Here is a 24560-nt window from a genome sequence, read left to right as displayed (position 1 = left end):
ATACAAAAAAATATAAATGATGGAATGTAATAACATTCTTATTATATTACCAATAATTTATACACATTGTATATTAATTACAACATACATCTAGTCTTATTTCTATTTAATTATCAATGTAGTTTACTACAACCACTTTGTAATTTAGTCTCTACTTTTGTAGGTCCAAAGATATCCTTAATAATATCTTCTCTTTTTTTCGCATGAGTTGGCAATCCACGATAAAGATTTTCAGTTACTTGTGATCTTGAAGCAGATTCTAAGCTTTTCTTCTTCGGGAGGTACTCAATATTCTCATTATCATCTATAGCTTTGATGGCAGCTAATAATTTTTGTTTATTAAAATTGGAGATTTTTTGATCAGAAGCTTGTGTTCCATTTGCTGAATCTTGTTTCGGTGAATTACTAGCCTTTTCTCTTCTTCCAGATCTTCTAGATTTTGGCTCTTGATCTTCTTTAACATCTCTACATTCATTCGATCCATCAACTGCTTCATTTGAATTATTTTCTTCAATCTTCCAATCTCCATTACAAACTGGTTTTGATAGATTAATTTGCTGGGATTGTTTACCATCCGATCGTTTATCTTCAACATCAGTATGCCTATTTTTATCGAAATACTGCATAAGTTCATCATTATCATTAATTATGCTCAATGAGTCACTATTCGTAGGCTTATTATTGAGATCAATAGTTTGGAAATCAAATAATAAATCATCCAACTTTCGTTCTTCTCTATTTTTATCTTGTAATACTGTCCACGACTTTGATTCTGTTAGTACATCTTCATTGTTATTCTTTTTTGTATCTTTGACTACAATGTCAGACTTTGGAGAAGTGATATTACAAGCATCAGTTTCATTATTTATTTGAATTTCTTCTTCTATTTCTTCAGATTCTACATCAGCTACTTTATCATCACAACCATTATCAGTATTGAGATTGTCTTTAACTAAACCACTAATTCTTTTATTATTTATAATACTTGGGTAATTTTTCATTTCTTCTTTTGGTTCTTTTAGCCGAGAGCTGACATTCTCTTCAGCTGTATTTGGCGAGCTAATATATCCGTTAATTAGTCTGAAAATAAAAAATCAATTAGTCGTGAATAAGTTAAAGTATCTTGATATTTAAATAACGAAATGATTTTATACTTTGCATGCAAACTTCTTGATCTGCTAGTTGGAGTAATCAACTTTTCTTCTTTAATTTCTTCATCATCAGTATCATTATCACTAAATGGATAACCAGCTTCTCTCCTTAATTCATTAGGTATATGATATTTAGCATCGATTGTTTTTTTCGCAAGACCCTGGGTAATATTTTTTATTTCTTCATCTTCTTCGGAATCCTGTGTATCAGCATTATTATTGAAATTATGTAATGAACTCGAACGTGAACTTTTGGCAATAAAATTCGATTGATAATCCAATTTAGTATCTAATTCTTGAGCTCTTTCATGACTACTTCGTCCACTTATTGAACTACGTCGACTGTGACCTGATTTTGGTAATCGGAAATTCCTTATTTGTTCTAGGCTTGTCATTGTTTCACTTCGTCTGGAATTTTCTGATGAATTAGGCTTTGGTATCGTTATCCTAGACTCATCTGGATCACTTCCTGGTAACTTTGGCTACAAAATATATTCAAAATCATCAGAATCTATTTTCAAATTTAATACTTTAACAAGTCAATAGAATTTTTTTACCAAACTATTTTTTGTCATCTCATATTGAAAATCTTTACTACTATTGGAAGGCTTGATGAAGTTTGAAGTAAAACTGGAATTATTAATATTCAATAATAACATCGATTGAACAGAATAAATAGGTGTATATCACTGATAAATTAATCAGTTACCTATTATCTTGAAGATTCGTTAAAGATTGACTAGTAATTTTCTTCCGCCTGTTAAATGCGGGTAGTCGACCATTATATATTTGTTTTTCTTTGCTTGCCAACATTTGTTCAGCATTTTTCAACTTTTCCAAAGCTTCTTGTAATTTTTTCTTCGTTTCCTTATGCTTAGCAACTTCAGTTGTAATTTGATGTTTTAGTCTTTTACTTTCCAGTGTTAATTTTCTATTTAAGATCTTAAATCAATATCAATTAATAATAATAATAATTATTTAATTAATTAAATACTTCCATTGAATTATTTTAATTACCTGAATGGTTTCATGCTGTTGTTGTATCTGATGATTCAAATCTGACACTTGCATTTGCAATTTTTCTCTTTCTTCCAAGTGTTGGTCTTTACTAAGTCGTAGTAGATGTTTATTTTGTGACTAAAAATATTTCATAAATTAAAAACATAAATAAATAAAGCATTAAAGAACATAATAAATAATTAAAACTTTTTTTTTCACCTGCAATGAATGAATTTCATTTTCTTTTTCTTTTAACAAATCACAAGTATACCTATGTTGAGCTTTTAGCTGTTTATATTTCATGTTAATAACTTTCAACTCTTCATGATGAGAATTAATAATTCTTGGTAGCTCAGCATTAGTGCCTTCATAACGTTTCAATGCAGAGTCTTGCCTTTTTTGGAGTGCTCTTAACAGTTTATTTTCATTGGCCAATTCCTTTAAAAAGAGCAATAAATTTTCATTAAATTATAATCATTTTCTAATGATAATTTATTTTAACTTACATTTAAATGATAATGAGCATCAGTGAGTTGATTCTGTAGCTCCTTCACCCGTAACGTTTTGGCAGAAATAATTCTCTGGCCAATGCCGGAATTTTTGTTTGACATCCTGGTAGACTCTGGTACACCATGAGCTCTCAAATTGTTTTTGTATGGTCCTCCTAATAATAGTTAATCCAAATATTCCCAACAAATATATTGAAACTACATCTATCTACTTTGGAAATGATTTTTCATAATTTACAAACCAATTGGTTTTAATTGTTTTCGATTTGATTGAAGAAATCGTATGCTCTTGCATTGTGAATGATTTATTTTCTCTGTCAGTGAATCAGACCTAAATTCCTTAGTCAATGTTCTATAACAATTTGCAAGCTGATCAATTGTGCTAATGATTAGATGATTGTAAGTAATTATTAAAGAATATTCTTTACTGTTTAACTATTATTTTTGTGTGGAATTATTTTTTTTATTTACCTAGAAGATCGTTTATGTCCGTCAGAACGTACTATAGGTAACGGAGGCACTTCGTTTTGCATTTCCTTACAATCAACAATAACGTTATTTATTACACTGCATTTTGAAAGAACAAAATTTTTTCTTCAATTCTTTTGTTAATATAAATCATCATTTGTACTATAGAAATAATAATTACACCGGAAACATTGTATTTCGTTAGTAACCAATTGATGAATGAATCGTACTCATGTCTGTTTTGATAAAATAGTTGCCATAGCAACTCCCTTTGAAAATAATATATATTTTTTAAAGTAAAGAATACTATAAATTGATTAAAAGAAATTATTTCTCTAGTTTTTGAAGATAATTTTAAATATTTTTTTACAATAAATTATTCTAGAAAAGTTATTATTTTATAACTCAAGTGAAAAGTCTCAGATAAACATTTAACAATTAAATTTTATTTCGAGTATTTTATATTTTTACAATAGATTTATTTATTTATATTATTCATAAGATCATAAATATTATTATTATTTTTATAAACATATTTACACAAATGTCGGAATCATAAAAGAAATGCGAATAAATAATTTAATTTATTGACTTGATTCCGTAATATTTTCTTTTTTATTTTTTATAACTCCTACATGCTGAGCTTCCCATAATTTATTGTAAACTGAATTTTCTTTTTTCAATAATTCATCATGCGTTCCACTTTCAACCAAACGTCCTTTATCTAAAACTAAAATCTCATCAGCGTCTAGCACTGTCGAAAAACGATGAGCAATCACGATAGAAGTTCTCCCCATTGTTGCTTGACGAAGTGCATCCAAGATATTCTAAATAAAATATTTTATTCAGTTGATATTATCATGTCATAAAAAGGACAGAAAATTTTTTTTTTTTATAAATTATTACCATTTCCGTGATGGAGTCTAAAGCTGACGTAGCTTCGTCAAATATCAAGATAGGACTGTTTTTTAAAATTGCTCGAGCTATTGCCACCCTTTGCTTTTCTCCACCACTTAATTTTAATCCTCTTTCTCCAACTGGCGTGTCGTAGCCTTTAGGCCATTTGAGAATAGCATCGTGAATGTTTGCCATTCGTGCTGCTTCATAAACATCCTCTTTAGATCTATTCAAGTTTCCATAATGTAAATTATAGAATATCGTTTCATGAAATAAAACAGAATCCTGAGGAAATAATATTTAAATTAATAACTGACAGATAAACATTGTAAAAATTACAGAGCAGTGAAAAAATTCTGATTATACCTGAGGAACAATTGCTATTGCACGTCTTAAGTCATCTAAATTTACATTACGAATATTTTGACCATTGATAATAACTCTTCCACTTTGTGGTTCAAAAAATCTGTACAATAATCTAATTATTGTAGTCTTCCTATAACAGCGAGGTTAATAAATAATTGCTTAGTATCTATATTAAGATTTTTTCTTGTTATTTAAATTTACCCTGATCCTGATCCGCCTACAATTGCTATTTTCTTCCCACTGGGTATTTTAAGTGATAAGTCATCTAGAATAGTTTTTCCTGGAATATAATGAAAGTGAACTCTATCGAACATAATATCAGATTTGGCTGGAGAAATCATTAACGGCACAGCATTTTGTATACTCTGTAAAAATGATATTTGAAATGATTTATTTTTTTTTTTAATCATTAATTACAAAATTAACTTACCGAAATAGCAGGAGGTCGATTCATTAAAGAAAACATTGTCTGCATATCAATCAGAGCTTGTCTGACTTCTCGATAAACAGATCCTAAGAATCCTAATGGCACTGATAGTTGGAAAAGTAATCCATTTACCATCACCAAATCTCCAACAGTCATTGTTCCTGAATTCGCAAGACAATAAATATTATGTATAAATGTTTTTATATTTTACAACATATTTTTTGATTAATTTAAAGTTAAAATTTAATGAATTTCCTACCACTGGCTATATTTTTTGCTGCCATCAGCATGATTAAACTCAAAGCACCACTGAATATAATATTTTGGCCAAAATTAAGCATTGCCAAACTGGTACTTGTCTTCAATGAAGCGGCTTCATATTTTTTCAATGATTCGTCATATCGTTCAGCTTCGAATTTCTCGTTATTAAAATACTAGTAGTGTACAAAAATCTGTGTATATGAATAGTGAAAGCTAATTGTAAAAAAAAATTAAATCAATAATAATTATCTAATAATCACCTTGACTGTTTCATAATTTATAAGTGAATCAACAGCTTTGTTACCAGCTTCATTTTCTGCTTTATTCATGTAAACACGAAACTTTGTTCTCCACTGGGTAACCGCAAGCGTAAAAGCTGCATAAACTCCTACACATCCGAAAGCCACAGCTGCATACTCTGGACCACAATTGATTCCCAAGACAGTGCTAACCAGTGCCAACTCAAATATTGTGGGAACAACGTTAAAGACCATGGCTGTTAGAACAAAGTTAATACCACGACTTCCTCGGTCAATCATCTGTAAGTTTCGTAATATCTTTATCATTTAATTGAAATTTTTTTTTGCAAATAGTTCACCTTCGAAAGAGCTCCAGTCTGCCTGCTCAGATGAAAGCTAAGATCTAAGTTGTGGAGGTGTAGGAAAACATTTTTTGCAATTTTACGAATTGAATTTTGCGCAACCTTTGCAAATACTGCATTTCTTAACTCGTTGAATCCTGCTGCACCACAACGAGCTATTCCATCTATAGAAAATAAAAAAAACAAACAGTAAGAATATTTTATTTATTTTTATAAAATAAAATATAAGTTAATTAATTACATCCTATCAGCAGTGATGTTCCTACAGTAGTGATTGTTTCAGGTGCAGTACTCATGGCTAGCAATGGTTCACCTCCAGCAGCAACACTAGCAGAATTTAAATGGTCAATTGCATGCTTAAATAAAAATGGTACAGTGACATTCAACACTTTTGATCCAACTAATAATCCAACAGCAAGTTTTACTCTTTTCCGTATCTCAGGTTCTTCCTGAAGCAATGAAAAATAATTATAAAATAATATTAGGATATTACTTTAACAATTTGTGGCTTACTTTTGGCCATATATAACTTAGCATAGCCTTTATCATTTCGGAATTGGTTACGGATGAACTGTCATGGAAATTTAAATCTTCACGATTTAAACTTGATGCTCCAGGATGAAAACAATTGCGTTTTTGTTGACCTGGTTTGCCTCCAGTGACTCCATCAACAATGAGAGGGTTTTTGACTGGAGTAATAACAGGTTTTGCTTGAGGAACATTTTTTTTCGTTTGGGCTCGGTCAATAGAATTTCCACTACAACACTGAAATAAAGAAATAATTTATCTTTCCATTTTGTTTATTTTTAGAGATAATTACAGTGAGTTAATTATTTTTTAATTATTAATAAAAATAATTCTAACACATTATTTTATTTTTAATGAAAACGAAAATCTTTATTTATTCACTTATTTTCCACTGAGAGCAGTTCTTTCGTGATACAATCAAAAGAATGATTTAAAATAGACACATATTGTTTCATTAAATTTATAGCAATTTCAAAACTCTCGCTTCTATTTACATGTTCTTCCATTTTCTTTAACTCATTCATTAAATCAATCTTTTTCATATCCAATATTTTACAAGATATTTTATTTAATAAGATCAAATCCTGGCTATTAAAGTCATATGTATAAATTTTTTTCTTCCAGCATTCTGTGTTTAAATTTGTACTTAGAATAAAGAAGACAATTTTAGCAGAGAAATTCAACCCTGTGGATGTAAATCCAATATCTTTATTGAATTTATTAATCATAATAAATTCATTAGCACTTTCAGAAACTGGTACACATTTTTTTACATCACAATAATCAACAAGCACCTCATCTAAAGGATTATTGGGAATAAAGAATCCATACTCTGTATACAATTTGAGATTGCAGTGAGTTCCATAATTAATAAACACTTGTGAATTTTTTTCAATACATCTTAGAGTATAGATGTGATAATATTCTTCTGATTTATCAATAATTAAATTTACTTTAACAGAAGCATCAAATGTATGATTAAATAAATCTAGGTATGGAGCCAATGCTAAATTATCATCGCCTCGTATATTTATAATATTATGTACATCTTTATTAGAATCTAAATATACTGCTCGAGTATTAACAGTATAATAAGCCCATTTGTATGCAGAAAATGTGAATATTTTAGATAAAGGTAATTTACAATGATAACATAAATTAGTGTTGGTATTTTTTAATTCATTGATTGATTCTTGGATTGTCTTAAAGTCATTAATCATTTTTCTACACTGGATTTTGAGCTCCTGAGATAATAATGACGGTAAAATTTTTTTTTCTGAATTGTTACAATAATCTGGAACAGTATATGATATAGGAAGACTGTTTAAATAACATTTCCAATTAGAGGCTGAGCCTAGATGTCTTTCGAATAACAGAAATGTTGCCAAGACTGATTGTGCTGTGTAAGTCTTATTACTAAGAAAGATATTTTTGATATCACTGTTAGAGACGACAGAAGTTGTTATTAACAGTTTCATAGGAATTATTGCAAGTGAGCTATCAACTTCAATGTCTTCTAAAGTCTTCAGACCTCTCCTTGTAATAGGAAAAATATATGGTACTAGATTACAAGTTGGGAACCAGCCCATTGACTTCATCCAATCTTCCATACGTTCAAGAACTGATAAATCCTCTTCTGTTGATTTCAATATGGAATTTTGTTTTTTTCTACGATTTCTTGCTGTTCTACCCATTTTTTTATACGATTGTAGTGTATTCTTTTAGAGTTAATTTTAAACTTTTGCTAATCCAATGCCTAATAATTAATGAAAAATATATTTTTTATGTTATAAATTGAATGAAATTTAAAAATTACCCTAATTCCAGCAACTGTTAACGATGGTCTATAATCAGGAAAAATATTCTGATGAGCAAATATCCTTTGACAAGTTGAATAAGTCCTTCTTGTTAAAATCTTCTTATTTCTATTGGTGATGCCAAAAATACGACCACAAGACATAAAGCTTATCATGATTTAATGTTAATATCAATTTTTTATTAAATTACACACTAATACTTTCACATTTAACCTGACTTATATCACTTGGTATAGAATCTAATCACTATAATTCTATATCTACCCAATCACTTTTAATTTTATCTGAATGGCCTGGATCATGTTCAGATCCAATGAATTGGCAGTAGCCCCAAGGGCGATAAATATTAAAAAATAAAATGAAAATATTAACTGTTTGATTTGTGTCAAGTTACGTCAGGTTTTTTTGGTCAGGGGCTAATAACCACATAAAAAAAGTAGACACAAGGTCACGCTATTTGATTGGATACGCCATTTTTCATTCAGCAATAATCAACTAATAGACATGCGCCAAGAAATGCCCGCCAAAATTTAAATCTGAATTTATCATTATTGATGTTAATATACTAAATAGGAAATTAATAACCTAAGAAGTTTATAAAATGGTTTAATTTATTCTTGAAAACAATATAATTTATACTTACAAAGAACATAATACATAACGAGAAATAATAACACGAGCCAAATATATAACAGGAAGATAAACAAAGCTAAGTCATAAATCACTTGATTCTTGAGCATATTTTAATGCACTAGTAGCAGTTGCTCCTAAAGAAGGCTCTTGAGAACATCCTCCTAAAGCAAACATTTTGGGAATTTCTTGTCCATAATAAATCTTTGAATTTTTAGCTAAGGATTCATATTTTTTTATTTCCAAATATTCCTTAGAAAATAATAACATATTTGCCTCGGCTTGTTTTTGCTGTTTATAATACTCAGCATCTGAAAGACTTTTTTGTCTAGCAAGGTGCAGATCATTTTCAATGGCTGCTATTTTCTGTAATGATTCTTTCTCCATGATTTTCTGTTTATACTGAATTTCAGCAACCTGGGATTCTTTTTGAGCTTCAATTAAAGCTTTCTTACGATCTGTTTCAGCATCTTTTTCTACCACTTTTTGATGCTCTATAGAAATTAATAACTTGGTCTTTTCTCCCTCCATCAATTCATAATTTTTCCGTATTGTTTCAGGAATTTTAGGCTTTGTTACACGAACAGCTTGAATACTTAAGCCTGGTGCCAACTCATGTAAATCTTTTTGCAAGGCAGTTTTTAAATTTTCATCAATTTGATCGAACAAGTCAATATAAACTTCATGTAATGTGTGAACAGAGCAGAATTGATTCAACTCATGATGAACTTTATTAAAAATTAATACTCGATCATAATCAGCTGTGAAATTTCTTACCATATTGTACACTGTAAATATAATGTTGTTAATAATCTATGAGCGATAATTGTTGACGATAGTGTAGACATAATTACCAGCATTAGCATCAAGAATATTTACAACTTCAATTCGATCAAAATAAATCATTACTCCACCACTTGTTCCACAAGGGACATTTTTCACTTCATCAGTCTGCAAAGTAACTTGAACAGATCTGTAAGTCGTCAGAAGTGGAACCATCATATGAAACCCAGGCTGACTGACATGAGGTAATAATGCACCTCCCTAAATTATAAATAAACATTATTTAGTTTAATCCAGTAATTTATTTATTTTTAAATATATTTAAGAAACATTTGATAGAACGTACTCTGAAATAAACTCCAACATGACCCTCTTCAATTTTATGGATGGAAAAGTTAAAAACAAGTGCTAGGAAAAGAAGTAAACAAATACCCACAATACTTTGGTCAAACATTTTTATTAATAATTAACTACTTATCTTGAATAAAATAATAATTCCAAGTTTTTTGAATGAATGGAATAGTAAAGGTTATGTCTTTTTCAATAAATATTTAAAATTGCTAGAGTTTTAATGACTTCTAGATAAAATGAAAAGTTTAGACGTTAGAGAATAAATAGTTACGGTTGAAATAAGAGAATTTGTTTCTATTCAAAAATGTGTTTACATTCTTGTTATTAAAATCAACATCACTATGTCTAATCCATACCGGTGATCATTCGACTTAGCAAACGTCGTTTGCAATTGTTGGGATTTGCTATACATTCGATGTTATTCGGAGCAAACACGAGTATGAACGAGAGACTCCGAATAGAAACGGACTTTGAATTGAAATGAGCATAACTGATAAGTAAATATCTAGAAAATATAAAATTATATAAAGCTATTTTTATTTATTTTCTATTTTTAATTTTAGTTTTTTTATCATTCTTTGAGTAAACATTAGTTGCTATTGCTGATGGCAGTGATCTAACATCTTCTAAATTCTGTCGAAGATTTTTGAGATCTTGTAGAGCCCTTTTTGCTAGACGTCCTTCAGGAGTTGTAGCAGGTTCTAAAAGTATCATACTCAAAGACTTCTTCAAATAACTTTCTGCTTCTTCCAGTCGTTTTGTCATCTCTTCGAGAGTTATTTCTCGTGCTACATAATTTCGGTCTGCGAGAATCATTATTGGTAAGTGAAGTTCATACAGCATTATACCTTTCAGTCGAGAAAGTCCTGGTTCAACTATCTCCAAAACTTGCAATACTTCTTTACAAAGTTCAATTATTCTCATTAATGCTTGTTTTTTAGGATTCAAGTTTGTAACTTCATGTCTATACAGCTCCAATAATTTCTGTTTCAATGCTAGCACAAGAAAATGATTAGAATGAAAAGTTAATAATAATTTCTTTAACAGTATTTCCAACTCCTGAAATAATTTATCAATTGATTTAACTATACCTAACATCAATTAGTAAATTATTAAATGAATTTTAAATTGACCTTGATACTCCCATTTTCTAATTCATCGATTTTAAATTTAGTTAACTCCAAAGTTGTTTTAATTAAACAGCCTGATAATAATCGTCCGCACATATTACATTTCCAATTCTTCTCAGGAGCATAAAAATTTCTTTTTGATCTTCCTTCAAATCTAACAATTCCTTGTTTGCATTTAGAACATAACAGAGAACTCAGATTTGCTCCGAGTTCCTCTGGATCATCACAAAGTTTGCAATCACATTCGAAATATTTTCCTTGAAGGAGATGTGCCTGTCTTGCAGCAGTTCCCTAAATAATTTAATCAATGTATTACATATTTAATTAAAAACTCATTTATTTTACACTTAGTCTTACTACTAATGAAGATGTGTAATTGAAGAAGATTGGTTCCCCTTCTTCGATAGGCTTGCTAGCATAAATTGTCAGCTGAAACTCATCATCGACTGTAAGAAATGTATTTCCTCTACAATCATGAGCCATTAAAGCAGCTATGATATATATTCCACATAATCCTGGATTACTTAGACACCCTGGAGATCTCAGTTCGAAAGAATTGACATCTAAAATTCCACAGAGTTGCTGAATCAGCTCATCTGAGGTCTGAGATTGATCAATTAATTTAAATGCTTTTAAAACATCAACAACGTTTTCTTGACGTTCTTTCCAGACTAGAGTATTTCTTCTCGCATCTAAGTGAGCTTCTAACTTTAATACTTTTTGCCATAACTCTTCATCTTGCTTTCTTATCAATAACAATCGAAGTGGAAGTAAAATAGATCTTATGTTAAATTTTTTCAAATCATCTAGAGTTAATTTTTCTTTGAATAACTGACATTCTTCAGCTGAATGATATAATTCATTCTTCTAAAAGTAAATATCATTAAGTAATTTTTCATTTTAAATAAGATTGTATTGAACATCATTACCTCACAATTAGTGCTGCAAAAAATTGCAATATTACATCCAGAACATACAACTTCAAATTTAGCTGTTGGAGATTCTGGTATCACTCGTAAACAAGCAAAACATAAACAAGTATTATTGAATGATGCAGCTCCTACAGCAACTGGCTTTTCACGTATAATAACTTCACCAGCTGCAAGCTTTTTTGCAGCTACTAAATATTTCCCATATTTTTCTGAATATGATTCTTTATACTTTGAAGTTGGATTTGGGTTAGCAACAATTTCAATGATTTTCATCGTTTTATATCTATGTAATAATGTTCATTTAACTAAAAAAAAAAAAATTCTGTTTGTTAAGAATTAAATACCTTATTTAAAATAACATGTACCAATGTTTAAGTTTAAAGCAAGTGAACCAACAGCGTAAGATTTAAAATTAGAGATCAACTCGAGATCATACGTAACAAGTAAAGTACATTTCCACCAATTTACAAGTCCGACTAAAATAGAAAACATATACGAACACAGATGTGCGTAATTAAGCAAAAATAAGTAACAAAGTTTGCTCAATTGATACAAGTAAATAATTTATTTATGTATATGATATATCTTTAGTAACAAATATATATCTGAAAATAAGTATTAAAAATAAGATAGAATATACATATAAATAATTATATAAGAAATATTATTGCTAATATTTTAATATCAAAAAAAAAATTACTTTAAAGATTGTTTATCGATTCTTCTAATTGTTTTAAAGATTCTTTGGCTATTAATCCAAGTTGTCCTTCACTGGTTTCCGGTGGTTCGAGACTTAAAATTGATGCAGCTTCCCTTAGTATACTTGCAGCTTCTGTCATCTTTGATTTCAACGCTGCATCATCAATTACTCCTGCATTCCATTGAGTTTTGGCAATGAAAAGAAGTGGTGCATGAAGCTCGTAAAGAGTCATTCCTCTTGCTCGAGAGTATCCAGGTTCAATGACATCTAAAACTTGTAGGAGGAGTCGACAAATATCAACTTTGTGCTCCAAAACAATGTCTGGTAAATCATCCAGGTTGTATTCTTCAACTCGACCATAAAGTTGAGATAATGACATTCTAAAAGTAGTAATAAATTGATTTATTTAATAACAATGAACTAACATATGGAAAAGAATTGTATTAGCTGACAAATTGTACCTCAACATAGTAAGAAAAGCATGGCGAGGATGAAGAACAGAGTGATATTTTTTCATAACAGTTTCTCGACTTTGAATAGCTTCAGGACCTTCCATAGCACTGATAGCCTCCACTGCTTCAACTTCAGCATTGATGATGTTGAAGACTTTCTTTACTGATGCTCCAGCTGTTGAAAATTCACAGTGTGTACACTTCCACGTACTGTCAGCATCTAAAAGATAATCAATTAATGGATTAGATGAAGTGTTTATTTTAAACAATATTTTATAAATTATGGATGCCAATTATTTTAATTACCTAAAGAATCAAGAGGAACAACGACACCGTTGTCACATTTATTGCATTTAAGAGATGACATATGAGTCCCCAACTCTGTAGGATCAGAACACCTTTGACAGGCGCATGAAAAATGTTTTCCCTCCAAGAGATGTTCTCTTCTCATCAATGTTGGTAGTAGGGAGTGTGTATAGCTTCCATAAAGCTCTTGACCTTTGGGTACTCTCACAGTTGTTCTTAAAACTACTCTGAAATTGAACAATATTTATTAATACACAAATCAATTGTATTAATGATATTATTTATTTTATCATTAAAATAAATATTTACTTATAATCAGCTGGAAAAATACTATGACTCGTATTGGAGACACAGGAATGGCTCATGAGAGCTACTGTTGGATACAAAGCTCTTGCAGCATATCCTGAAGCAGCTCGAACCTCATGAGAATTAATTTCCAATATTCCACAAGCTGTCTGAATCATTTCCTCTGAGAATCTGTCAAGTTTCAAACGATCTCTCAAGAACCCAACAATATTTACGTGATCAATCTTCCACTGTTTTTTAACACATCTCTTAGCATTGTGAGCTTCCATGATTTTAACTTCTTTCTCCCATCGTTCTGGAAATTTTTCAGATGCAAGAAGTAATCTCAGAGGAGTTATACATTCCAATTGTGGACATTCAGTAGCATTAGCTTCATCCATTGCTGCACTGACATTGAATTTTTCTTTTGCAGCAGCAAAAACTGGACACTCATAATCTTTGTGCTGAGGAGCATTGGCACACTCTTCATTACAAACTGGCCATCCACATGCTGAACATAGAGGTTGAGTATCTGGAGTCGGTGGCCAAGGTGTATAGCAAGATAAACAAAGAGGATATGTTGATGCTTTAGGTCCTACTACAAATGGTAGTTCAGTTAAAATTTCTTCCCCTGGCTCCAAGTCTTTATTTGCCACCACATATCTGAAATAAATAAAAGACGTTTAAAATTAAATACATTTGAAACCAAATGTATCGAACAACTTGAAGAATTTAGCTAAATATAAAAACATTCAATCTAACAAATATAGACCTGGAAATAGGTCAGATTAAAGTAATGGTCTTTGTATTTACCTTCCAACCTGGTCATTGTGAAGAATACTGTAAGTAGAAGTTGATTTTAATCCTTCAGGAGAAGAGCCCTATAAAAAATCCAAAATAAATAAATAAAGTTGGTCAATAATTTTTTCTAAATGTTACAGAGAAGACCAAAATTACTTACTGTTGTTGCTTGTGACATGATTGAAATCTTGCTTCCAGTTTATTTATTAATTGTTTATCAGTTTATTGCGTAGAACAGAATAACTGACCAGACTGAGAACGCGTGATTTTATAGACTTATGGAATATAAAAATATCTTTCGACAGATGGTCCAGTGCCAAATGGTACAATCTAGAGTTCTCTCGATACACTGAACCAAATTTATCGCGGCAAAAATTTGATTGGTGATATTCTAGTACCTTCTTCATCCTCGAGAGGCACTGGAAGTTGCGCGCGTCCATTTTCTTCTCCCACATCCTGCGCGTGCGCATTTCTATTTCAGTAAAGCAGCTTCCTTGGCCGGTAGAATCGTGCACGCAGCACTCTTGTGATTATTCGCATTTTCTTGCAAATCAACTGTCTTTAATTAACGACGTAAGTTTCTACAAAATTTAATCATTAATAGAGTCTCGAATCATTTATCTTTGAGTCATCATATTTACTAGATATTATTCACCATTTTTTGAACAATGCCGGTTCTGCAAATCCTTTGTAATGTCGTCTTTCACGGGGTGACCTTCATTAAAACTATTTGCGAGATCAAGGTTCTCGGAAGAATTTACACTTCGACTTGATCATGATCTAAGACGGTCCCTAGATCCATTTTTATTTTTAATTGATTGATTTCTCATTGATCACTAGTACATCAACTTTTAGATCACATTCATTTCTTCAATTTATGGCTTATGTAATAATCACTCCAGGTCAATACTGCTTCTATGCAACGCCTTGTGTCGCGAATTAATTTTACTGCAGCCCTACACCGGTTATTTTGAATGAAGATAGTATTACTAATAGTTTACTCTCCATTCTTATTTTAACTTGGTTAGTGTCAATTTTTTTATGGCAAGAATAATAAAATTGCCGCACATATATACATGTATATATGTATATATTATCAATGAAATGTGCTCGCGAACTCTTAGAGAAAACTGGGTTAAACCAGATGACCGAAGTTAACTAGGGCATAATTTATCTAATGAATAAATTATAATTCAATAAGTTGACATTGAGGCATATTTTTCAAGTGATTAACAATTTTTTCTGTTTGCAGAATATGGCTCCACCCACATATGGAGATTTAGGCAAAAGTGCTCGTGATGTTTTTGGTAAAGGATACCATTTTGGTCTATTGAAGCTTGATGTCAAGACCAAAACTGATTCAGGAGTTGAATTTTCCAGCGGTGGATTTTCTAATCAAGACACTGGAGTCGTTGTCGGAAATTTAGAGACAAAATATAAAATCAAAGAATATGGATTAACTCTTACTGAAAAATGGAATACAGACAATCTTCTTGAAACTAGTATTACCATTGCAGATAAACTTTTGCAAGGACTTAGCATTGGTTACAGCTGCACTTTCTCTCCTCAAACCGGGTAATAACTCGATTATATGACCTTTTTTTTTTAGTTTCTATTGTTATCTGATTCTTAACGGAAGTTATGTCATTTTATTGATTCTCAGGAGTAAAACTGGTCAATTAAAAACTACATATAAACATGAAAATATTTCGGCTACTACAGACCTTGATCTCAGCTTGAACAGTGCTCCATTGATTCACTCAACAGCCGTTATTGGTTATCAAGGTAGAAGTCTATTATATAAATTTAATAATAAAATCATTTTCAACATGTATACATCATATTGAATTTTTAAAAATATTTTTAGGATGGCTGGCTGGTTATCAGACATCATTTGATGCTCAAAGAAGCAAAATTACGAAAAATAATGTTGCCCTCGGTTTCACGGGGAAAGACTTTTCCATCCATTCTTCCGTGTAAGTTTTCTAAATATTTATCAATGTGTTAATTAAATTATTATATGTTATTAGCAACGATTATATGTAAACTCTCTCTCTATGACTCAATTAGAAACAATGGCCGCGAGTTCAATGGTTCGATTTACCACAAAGTCAAGCCTGGACTTGAAGGTGCCATCAGCATTGCCTGGAACTCAAGCAATAATGCAACTCAATTTGGTCTCGGTACCAAATACGATCTTGATAATGATGCCTGTTTGAGAGCTAAAGTCAATTCTCAACTCCAAATTGGTTTGGGATATCAGCAGAAACTTCGTGATGGTTAGTACAAAGAGTTTACGATAAAAATATTTATCTAAGCTAAGAGGCATCTTTTAAAGTGACTATAGAAGCTATTGCCCTTGTCCAAGACATGCTAAGAGCCTCCCTTAGTTTTGTAGACGAACAGAAGACTTGGCTATTTATATCTGTCGTCACGTGTTAACTTAAATTAAACTGTCTCGGGCATTCCTCGAAGAACTTCGTCTCGAATATATCGCTCATGTCTTTGCAATTGTTTCAGGAGTTACTTTGAGTCTTTCAACAAACATTGATGGCAAAAACTTCAGCTCTGGTGGTCACAAGATTGGTATGGCTTTGGATCTGGAAGCCTAAACATCGAAGTTTACAAAAAAAAAAATAAGATAAAAAAATTTTTCCCCATTCGAATAATTACTTTAAATACTGATGTCGTAATAAAAAAATAATATACGACATTTGTCATGGATCGATTTAATATGTATTGTAATGGTAGATAAGTTTACCCGAAATAACCGGGTGCCTTGCAGAATCACCTACTGAAAGACAGGCTAATTTAAAAAGAAAAAAAAATGATTACTAAGCAATCAATAAAATATTAGAGTTGCAATTGTTGCAGAATATTAGTTGGGTTATGATAAACGATTTGATAATCGTTAAAAGACAAAAAATTATTTTCTTTCATTGCTTAGATAGTATTTGCTCGCTTAGAGCATTGAATCAGAAAGTTATCTGAACTTCTTAGATATAAAAAAAAAAATAGTTTTGCTTTCTAAGTCACACAGCCGCACTATTATCGTTATAAATATCGAGTCTTTATGAATTATTAGATTTATTTTCTATTGTAAAATTGTAAAACATTCACCTCGACTTTATTGTATCTACCCATAATTTCATCATGTTTTCTTTTCGATTAATGTCGTTAAGTCTGATTTAATCACTTGAATAATTTACAAAATAAAGTCAAACACGGTTATTATGTTAAGCTATTGGAGTATTTGTTTATTAAACTTTTTCACTGCTTTCGCAGGAGACTCACAGCAATTGTGTCTTGATTTTTTTTTTAAACTACCATTATTAAATTATTTTACTTTTATCAAATAATATTGAAATAAAATCGCAACACTTTCTTTATAGATAAAAGCTTATATAAATATCTTATATTAATTAATTAATTAATGTACTAGCTGATCCTCCATCGTTTTAGCGATCCAATCAGGTTGTGTTTGAGCTATTTTTTCAACTATCTGATTAACTTGATAGCAAAGGGATTGGATTTGTTTGTCCCAAGTTGGTAAAATTTCTCTTGCTGCAAAAAATAAATTTCATCAATTACTAACAAAAAGCTCTAAACTAAAATCTGATTACTTGAGTATTGAATTACGTACTTTCAAAGTGAACAATAGAATCAATTTGATCAATATAGCCGTTCATACGACCCTCAGTAATCATCTGGCTAGCAATTTTCTCAGCTTTAGAAGGCGGGATTTCTAGTAAAGCTCCAAGCTCTTCAAAAGTAATATTGTTATACAATTTGCTTGCTGATAATAAATTGTGTTCAATAACAGCACGATCAAGAATCGTAGAGCCAAGACCATCAATCGTACAAGCTTTCTGATGAGGCTGTAACAATGCTTCAAATTCTTGAAGCTCCGAACGACGAATAATACGATCTAGATACATTTTTTCAAGGATTGAATACGCTGGAAGTTGTTGACATCGTTCATCTTTAAATAAAGTTGCTAACATTCGACTTCTCTGCTGACCTGATGAAAATGAATATTTGTAATTTGATTTCTTTCGACTAATAATTTTTTTGATAATCGCTTCCATTTCAATTACCTGCAGACGCGAGTATTGTACAAATGAGAGCATTTCTTAGAGCTGTCATCCGTTCATCCTCATGAATAATAGATCTATATGATAATTCATTGTATCTTTGAGCTGCTTCAATGAATTTCCTTCGATAATCAAGTACTCGAGCATAACAAACTTTGTAATAAATTTGGAGCTGTTCGTTTTTAGTTTCAGCTTGGAGTAAGGAAGCCCGATTGATGAAAGCTTCTGCTTGGACTGGATCATCATCCTCCAAATATAATCTGGCAATTTTCAAATAAGTTTCTAGCTTATAATCTACTGTATATTGTCTGAAATAAATTAAATATTTTATTATTAAATAGTACATTCAATCATTTGAATATTTTATTCAGTAAAAAGATCTTACTTTTGGCCTGTTTCCAATGGAATTCCAACTAAGACATTAGCTGCTTCTCTCCAATTTTGATTTCTTTCATAAATATCTGACAAATGTTGCCGGATACTAGCAACTTGTTCTTCAAATGAAATTACTCGTGGTTGGACCTACAAGATCATATTTAAACACTTTGTGGAAACTTTTATCCTATTTGTTGTAATAAATTTTACTTACTTTATCCAATGTGTAGTGTGATACAGCTTTAGATATTTCATCCGCTAAAAGAAGTAATCTGGAACTCACATCAGTTAAAACTTGTCTTGAAATAACTAAACTTACATTCTCGTTGACAACTAAAAAGAATTAATATGAGGTTAGAATGTGACTATTAATAAAAAGATTAGAACTAACTTGTTAACAATAACAATACGTGTTGTATATAACTTTTGTAAACATTCGGAATAATTTCTTTTAGAGTACACATGATTAATTTATTTAAAAAACTTACTTGCTTCAATAAATATTTTCAAGTTGTCAATGAGTTCTTCTCCAGAGGATGATAAAATATCATCTAAAATTGTTCGATATCTGAAATATATTGTTTATTTAAATTAGCAAAATGAAATGTTATGAATGAACGTAAACTTTACCTTTCAGCTTGATCTTTATGAGATCCACCAGAATGAGCTAAATTAGTAAGTTGTTGGCGTACTACAGCTGTAGTCACCGCCATTTTATAATTTATTCCAATGCAATTTTAATTTAATGCATAAGTTCACTATCGTTAATGTATGAATTATATGAATGCAGGTTATTTGATCAAGCTCGACTATTCAACAAGCAGTTCTGTTGACTTCTCATAAATTGATGACGTAACGGAAGTATGAAAATTATAATGATAATAATACTAAAAAATATTTGAAAAAAGTCACAATAATTAAATGATTTGGCAGCTGTAAGTTACTCCATAAAAATCTAACGAATATGTGAAACTGAATAGAGATTTTTATCAATGTTTTTTTGTTAAACAATACAGCTATAATGTAAAAAATATGAAATATTGTTAATTAATCAAGTATTTTTACTTGAGATCATTTATGATGGAAGTAGGTGGCGCCACCCTAGCATTTTCGATTTTGGAAACCAGTTCATTGTGTTCCGTTTCCCGCGATAATACGCGTCAGTACTAATACTGATGAGTTTATAGGTTAAAAACCATCACAATTAATTAAATTGAGTAATCATCGAATTTTAAACACAGGTAAATATCATAATTAATGGTTAATTTATGAGAAAAAGGTTATTTTTATTAGATTGTAGTTTCTGAAGATTTGATTGGGCAAAGAGGGCGGTAATAGCTGACGTGTTTTTAGCCGCGGTCGGGGGCAAAGTATGGTGAAATCGAAAATTACAAAGTGCGCGAAGAAATAGTTAGCTGGATGTTTTTGAATATTATAAAATTTCGTGAAAATACTTAGTTTATAAGATTCTGTTAGCAACATTAGCATTTGTTGAGCCTTTGAGCACTTTAATTGACTCCAAATTAGGACATTTAGTAATCGTAAACGTTGTTCTCTGCGTCTGTTTATACACGGCGGCGTGCATTGCATTGTGGGACAGCAATGGTGGGCGCGTGATTTTGAACAAATTCGAGTTATCAAGGTTCTAAGCAGGTATGTTCGATAAACTTTAGATTGTTGTTTGATTTATCAACACAGTGTTGTGGTTATTCAATCGTCAAGCAATTGAATGAGTAGTGAGCAAATAAATTGAAAAGTATTATTGCAAGGCACACCCTAATTCAGCTATGTGAAACCTTGTTACGAGGGAATAAATTCTAGGTTAAGTCAGAAAATATCATATTTTGTGGTTGTTGATTTATTAAAACTTATAAACTCTTGTATAATATGTGATTTTTCGTTATGCTTATCAGTATTTTCTATGAGTTAATCATGAATAATCATTTTGTTTATCAAAAAAAACAGTTTCAAGTTTAGTTTATGTAAAATGGCGCGTTCGAGCAATAAATGGCGCTAATGTCTACATTACAGCATCGAAGATGCTTCTTATTTTCCATATTTATTCGATTTATTACGTTTTAAGAGTGATTATTGCCATAATTATTGATATTCTGGTTTAATATAGTGGTTTTGATTATTGATTTATTGATTTGTAATGTCACAAGCTTAATTATGGTCAAGTGAAATTTGAATTTTTGAATTTTTAAATTTAGGCCCAATGAATGACTCCATCGTAGGCCCCTTTAATCCATAACAATCAAAATTCTGGACAATCGAATGTGTTATTAAATTCAAATTCAATAACAAATCAAAAATATTAATTTTTTGGTAAGAAAAAACTTCTGAACAGTGTCAACAAGAAAAGTCAAAAAGATTTATCAATATTATTAACATTATTATTAACATAACAGTCATTTATAATAAAAGTAAATATCATTTTTATTTCAGGAAGGAGACTTTAGAAAAGTCTATCTACAATGGCTACAAATAAATCGTCAGAGTCAGAGGCTCTGGTAGAAACCATCAGCCTGGGTGACAATGAATTGGGTACCTTGAGTCTTTCTCAAAACTCTGAGCAGTATTCTTCAAGTGACTATGAAGCTTTTGCAAGTATAGAAGCTGAGTTAGACTGCATGAATGCTGAAGAAGTAACAACAACAGAAGAAGAGATAATAACTCTCGAAGAACATGTTGAAACTGAAATTATAGGACCTGATATAGAGATGACTGATGTTTCTGAAGAGAAAACTAAACGTTTAACTTATTCGACTGCTAATCAAAGCAATCAAAATGTGGTTTTTCAAACAAAACCAACGTTACAAAAAGTTCCAATATCAGCTGTACAGGTATTTAATAATTGAAATAAATTTTGAGCTTTTTAATAATTACATTATTTAATTCATATATTGAATATTTTTAGATAAAACCTGCAATGACTCAACCAACACAAACTCAGTCTATCATGATTGTTTCACCAGCTGGAGGACAAGGAACTAGCCAGATACTAAAAATTTCTCATCCACCATCAGCATCACCAGGTCAATTACAATCTATTGCTCATTCTTTAATCACAGCCAAGTCGGCTGAAGGAAATATCGTTCATTTACGATCTGCTCAACCTGGAAAACCTCATGTAGCTACATGTCAATCTAGTAATATTACTTTGAGTAATGTTCAACCAGCAAAAGGAGCACAAGTCACACAAAAACGACCGGCTCAAGCCAACCAGCACAATAAAAATGTTTATACAAAAATGATATTAACTAGTGGTCAGACCCAAACAGGTCAAGAAGTTCTAATAGCATCTACGCAAGATAGCTCACAAAATCAGACAATAAAAATAGTTAGTTCGAGTTGTCCTGCTATCACGAGCTCGACAAAATCAATTTCTTTCTCTCAAGCACATCAATTGGGACTCCTTGGTTCGAATAAAGTTCAGCAGTATCTCCCATCGACTCCACAGAAAACTCAATCGGGAATTATTGTTAACAAATTAGTGCAATCACCTACATCACAGCCACCCAAATTAACATTAATTCCGTCAAGTTCTATGAAATCTCCAGCAAAGATACTTCCAGCTCCAGCATCAGGAACACAGGTTAAATCATCACCTATTGTCAATTCTCAAGCTTCTGGATTTTCAACTACTCCGAAAACAACTCAACAAAATGCTCAAAAGGTTATCATTCGTCAAAGTGCTTTAAAACCTGGTACGGTACTGGGAAGTGGACAGATTATCAGGATACCAACAAATCAGAATATTGTTGGATCTAATCAAGTTCATCAGATTCAAGTGCCTGGTCGACAGGTTCAATATGTTAGATTAGTAAGTACACCATCTACAGGAACATCTAATGTCGTTACAGTGGGTAAACCTAAAACTCCAGCTTTGCACACGGTTGGAGTTGCTCAAAAAATTTCGGGACCCCAACAAATTGTTAAAGTTGTTCCTCTTAATACAAGTGGGCAATCTTTAAGAACTGTGGCACCTAAAACGGCTATTTCGACACCTACTGGAAACCAGCGATTGTTAATTCCTGCTACTGCTAATTCTCCAAAGAGTGCAGTTGCAATACCAGCTTCAGCTTTAAGTCAGTTAGCTTCTGGCCAAGCTGTGTTGTCTACGAATTCCAACGTTGGAAATATTGTTGTATTGCCTGCACAATACATTCAGCAATCACAGGTAGAAATTAATTTATTATCAAGAAAATTTTTAAAAAATTCCGTATGGAATACTTATGAATGAATGCATTTATTCTTTTAGCAGAATGTTGACGAGCCAAAATCTAAATCACAATCATCAACCCCAAGTCTTTCAAGTTCACAATCGTCACAAATTTCTACTTCTAACTTATCTACGATAACGATCGCTGAAACCCCGAAAAAATCACACAATTCGAATATTGAACCAAATGGAATTAGACCACGAAAACCTTGCAATTGTACAAAGTCACACTGTCTTAAACTGTAAGTACATTATTCTAATGCAGCAAATTTTTTTCTAAATTCTTGATATTTTATAATTGTAATAGTGTATTTAATTTTATGGAAGTCAATTGTTATTTCAAACAACATTTAAGAGGCATTGAAACGTTTTTCTTTTATTGAAATTCTATAATAAAAAAAAGACTATCTAGCAAGCTTCTATAGAATCTGGATTCTAAATTTTTCTAATAAGTGAACTAATAATTCGAAAAATAATTTTCATTTCTAAAAATACTGTGTAAAATAACTGATACATAAAAATGTTCTGTCTCAGATATTGCGACTGCTTTGCAAATGGAGAATTCTGCCATATGTGTAATTGTAACAATTGTTCGAATAATCTCGGCAATGAAGAGGAAAGACAACGAGCAATAAAATCATGCTTGGAACGTAATCCTAATGCTTTCCGACCGAAAATTGGGAAAGGTCGAGAATTAGGTGATGACACAAGAAGACACAATAAAGGATGTAACTGCAAACGTAGTGGTTGTTTGAAAAATTATTGTGAATGTTATGAGGTAATTTTCTTTCTTCAACCCTGATGTTTTTTTACCCTACCGCAAGATTTAATAGACGTTAAATTCTTTTATTACAGGCGAAAATTCCTTGCTCGGGTAATTGTAAATGTATAGGATGCAGAAATGTAGAAGAATCAGTTATAGAGAAGAAGTCATTGAAGGATCTTGCAGATGCTATTGAAGTTAGAACATCACAGTTAAATTTGAGCAAATCTAAAAATCAACAACCAACCGAAATGAATTTCCGAATTCCTGCTGCATCAAATACTGGCACAAGGTATATTATATTTTGAAAAGAATGATTAGATTATTAGTAGTAAATTACGTGATTTAATCTTAATATTTATTTTTATAGGCAACCTTTCAATTTCTTGACTGATAAAGTCGTGGAAATCACGTGTCAGTGTTTAATGGCACAAGCTGAAGATGCTGAAAAGAATATGTTCGACGAAGAAACATCTCAACGACTGATAATCGAAGAATTCGGTAGGTGTTTGAAAGAGATCATTGAGTCAGCTTACAAAGCAGAATCTGCTAGTACATAGCAGGAGTATTCTCATTAATTATATCTATTGAGATAAGCTTAAAAATAATATTAGAGAATCGTGAATTCATAAATTAGCAACCTTTGTACAATTTATAAATAAAAATGATATTGGAGTGAACGTAATGCGTGTGGTGAAAAATATTAACT

The 24560-nt window shown here is 31.1% G+C and overlaps 8 protein-coding genes across 15 annotated transcripts; 2 read left to right on the top strand and 6 right to left on the bottom strand.

Moving 5' to 3' along the window:
* Positions 1-113: 113 nt before the first annotated feature.
* LOC118072883 (lebercilin) lies at positions 114-3323 on the bottom strand. Its single transcript, XM_035093042.1, has 9 exons — positions 3131-3323; positions 2902-3011; positions 2657-2814; positions 2370-2588; positions 2169-2288; positions 1861-2093; positions 1709-1781; positions 1155-1633; positions 114-1080 (listed from the first exon to the last, which is right to left on the bottom strand). The coding sequence occupies exons 1-9, from the start codon at positions 3190-3192 to the stop codon at positions 114-116; spliced, it is 2421 nt and encodes an 806-aa protein (XP_034948933.1). The 5' UTR covers positions 3193-3323.
* A 261-nt stretch (positions 3324-3584) lies between these two features.
* On the bottom strand, positions 3585-8437 carry ABCB7 (ATP binding cassette subfamily B member 7). Its single transcript, XM_035094928.1, has 11 exons — positions 8024-8437; positions 6193-6444; positions 5921-6128; positions 5677-5843; positions 5339-5617; positions 5077-5251; positions 4821-4978; positions 4592-4755; positions 4391-4520; positions 4034-4309; positions 3585-3954 (listed from the first exon to the last, which is right to left on the bottom strand). Exons 1-11 carry the CDS (start codon positions 8177-8179, stop codon positions 3712-3714), a joined length of 2208 nt encoding a protein of 735 aa, XP_034950819.1. The 5' UTR covers positions 8180-8437; the 3' UTR covers positions 3585-3711.
* A 180-nt stretch (positions 8438-8617) lies between these two features.
* LOC118074178 (erlin-1-like) lies at positions 8618-10177 on the bottom strand. The gene is made up of 3 exons (XM_035095184.1): positions 9784-10177; positions 9509-9698; positions 8618-9442 (listed from the first exon to the last, which is right to left on the bottom strand). The coding sequence occupies exons 1-3, from the start codon at positions 9889-9891 to the stop codon at positions 8739-8741; spliced, it is 1002 nt and encodes a 333-aa protein (XP_034951075.1). The 5' UTR covers positions 9892-10177; the 3' UTR covers positions 8618-8738.
* A 126-nt stretch (positions 10178-10303) lies between these two features.
* On the bottom strand, positions 10304-12439 carry LOC118074175 (SET domain-containing protein SmydA-8-like). Of its 2 annotated transcripts, none has more exons than XM_035095179.1 (5): positions 12216-12439; positions 11848-12155; positions 11276-11782; positions 10922-11209; positions 10304-10847 (listed from the first exon to the last, which is right to left on the bottom strand). In XM_035095179.1, exons 2-5 carry the CDS (start codon positions 12121-12123, stop codon positions 10329-10331), a joined length of 1590 nt encoding a protein of 529 aa, XP_034951070.1. In that variant the 5' UTR covers positions 12124-12155; positions 12216-12439; the 3' UTR covers positions 10304-10328. The 2 variants fall into 2 exon arrangements, with proteins under 2 accessions (XP_034951070.1, XP_034951069.1); XM_035095178.1 differs by having other exon boundaries at positions 11276-11785; positions 12216-12436.
* On the top strand, positions 10415-17693 carry LOC118074179 (voltage-dependent anion-selective channel-like). Of its 2 annotated transcripts, none has more exons than XM_035095186.1 (6): positions 10415-10609; positions 15647-15969; positions 16058-16179; positions 16262-16370; positions 16465-16673; positions 16915-17693. In XM_035095186.1, exons 2-6 carry the CDS (start codon positions 15650-15652, stop codon positions 17004-17006), a joined length of 852 nt encoding a protein of 283 aa, XP_034951077.1. In that variant the 5' UTR covers positions 10415-10609; positions 15647-15649; the 3' UTR covers positions 17007-17693. The 2 variants fall into 2 exon arrangements, with proteins under 2 accessions (XP_034951077.1, XP_034951076.1); XM_035095185.1 differs by lacking the exon at positions 10415-10609 and adding an exon at positions 14810-14967.
* On the bottom strand, positions 12475-14783 carry SmydA-3 (SET and MYND domain containing, arthropod-specific, member 3). Its single transcript, XM_035095180.1, has 6 exons — positions 14555-14783; positions 14407-14474; positions 13618-14256; positions 13309-13535; positions 13012-13222; positions 12475-12930 (listed from the first exon to the last, which is right to left on the bottom strand). The coding sequence occupies exons 1-6, from the start codon at positions 14570-14572 to the stop codon at positions 12552-12554; spliced, it is 1542 nt and encodes a 513-aa protein (XP_034951071.1). The 5' UTR covers positions 14573-14783; the 3' UTR covers positions 12475-12551.
* Positions 17626-19847, bottom strand: CSN4 (COP9 signalosome subunit 4). The gene is made up of 7 exons (XM_035095181.1): positions 19494-19847; positions 19352-19431; positions 19078-19196; positions 18874-19010; positions 18492-18796; positions 18038-18415; positions 17626-17958 (listed from the first exon to the last, which is right to left on the bottom strand). The coding sequence occupies exons 1-7, from the start codon at positions 19574-19576 to the stop codon at positions 17825-17827; spliced, it is 1236 nt and encodes a 411-aa protein (XP_034951072.1). The 5' UTR covers positions 19577-19847; the 3' UTR covers positions 17626-17824.
* Positions 19848-19971: 124 nt separating this feature from the next.
* Positions 19972-24531, top strand: LOC118073659 (protein lin-54 homolog). 6 transcript variants are annotated; one of them, XM_035094327.1, is made up of 8 exons: positions 19972-20104; positions 21077-21191; positions 21312-21709; positions 21784-23046; positions 23128-23330; positions 23623-23866; positions 23944-24143; positions 24222-24531. In XM_035094327.1, the coding sequence occupies exons 3-8, from the start codon at positions 21341-21343 to the stop codon at positions 24409-24411; spliced, it is 2469 nt and encodes an 822-aa protein (XP_034950218.1). In that variant the 5' UTR covers positions 19972-20104; positions 21077-21191; positions 21312-21340; the 3' UTR covers positions 24412-24531. The 6 variants fall into 6 exon arrangements, with proteins under 6 accessions (XP_034950218.1, XP_034950234.1, XP_034950242.1 ...); XM_035094351.1 differs by lacking the exon at positions 19972-20104 and adding an exon at positions 20212-20516 and having other exon boundaries at positions 23131-23330; XM_035094313.1 differs by lacking the exon at positions 19972-20104 and adding an exon at positions 20212-20516.
* Positions 24532-24560: the final 29 nt, after the last annotated feature.

This window comes from Chelonus insularis, unplaced genomic scaffold, assembly GCF_013357705.1.
Source record: "Chelonus insularis isolate UGA/USDA-ARS -01 unplaced genomic scaffold, ASM1335770v1 contig_131_pilon, whole genome shotgun sequence".
Classification (NCBI taxonomy): Eukaryota; Metazoa; Arthropoda; class Insecta; order Hymenoptera; family Braconidae; genus Chelonus; species Chelonus insularis.
The sequence above is the reverse complement of the archived record's forward strand: the minus strand, read 5'-3'. Positions and strand labels throughout refer to the sequence as shown.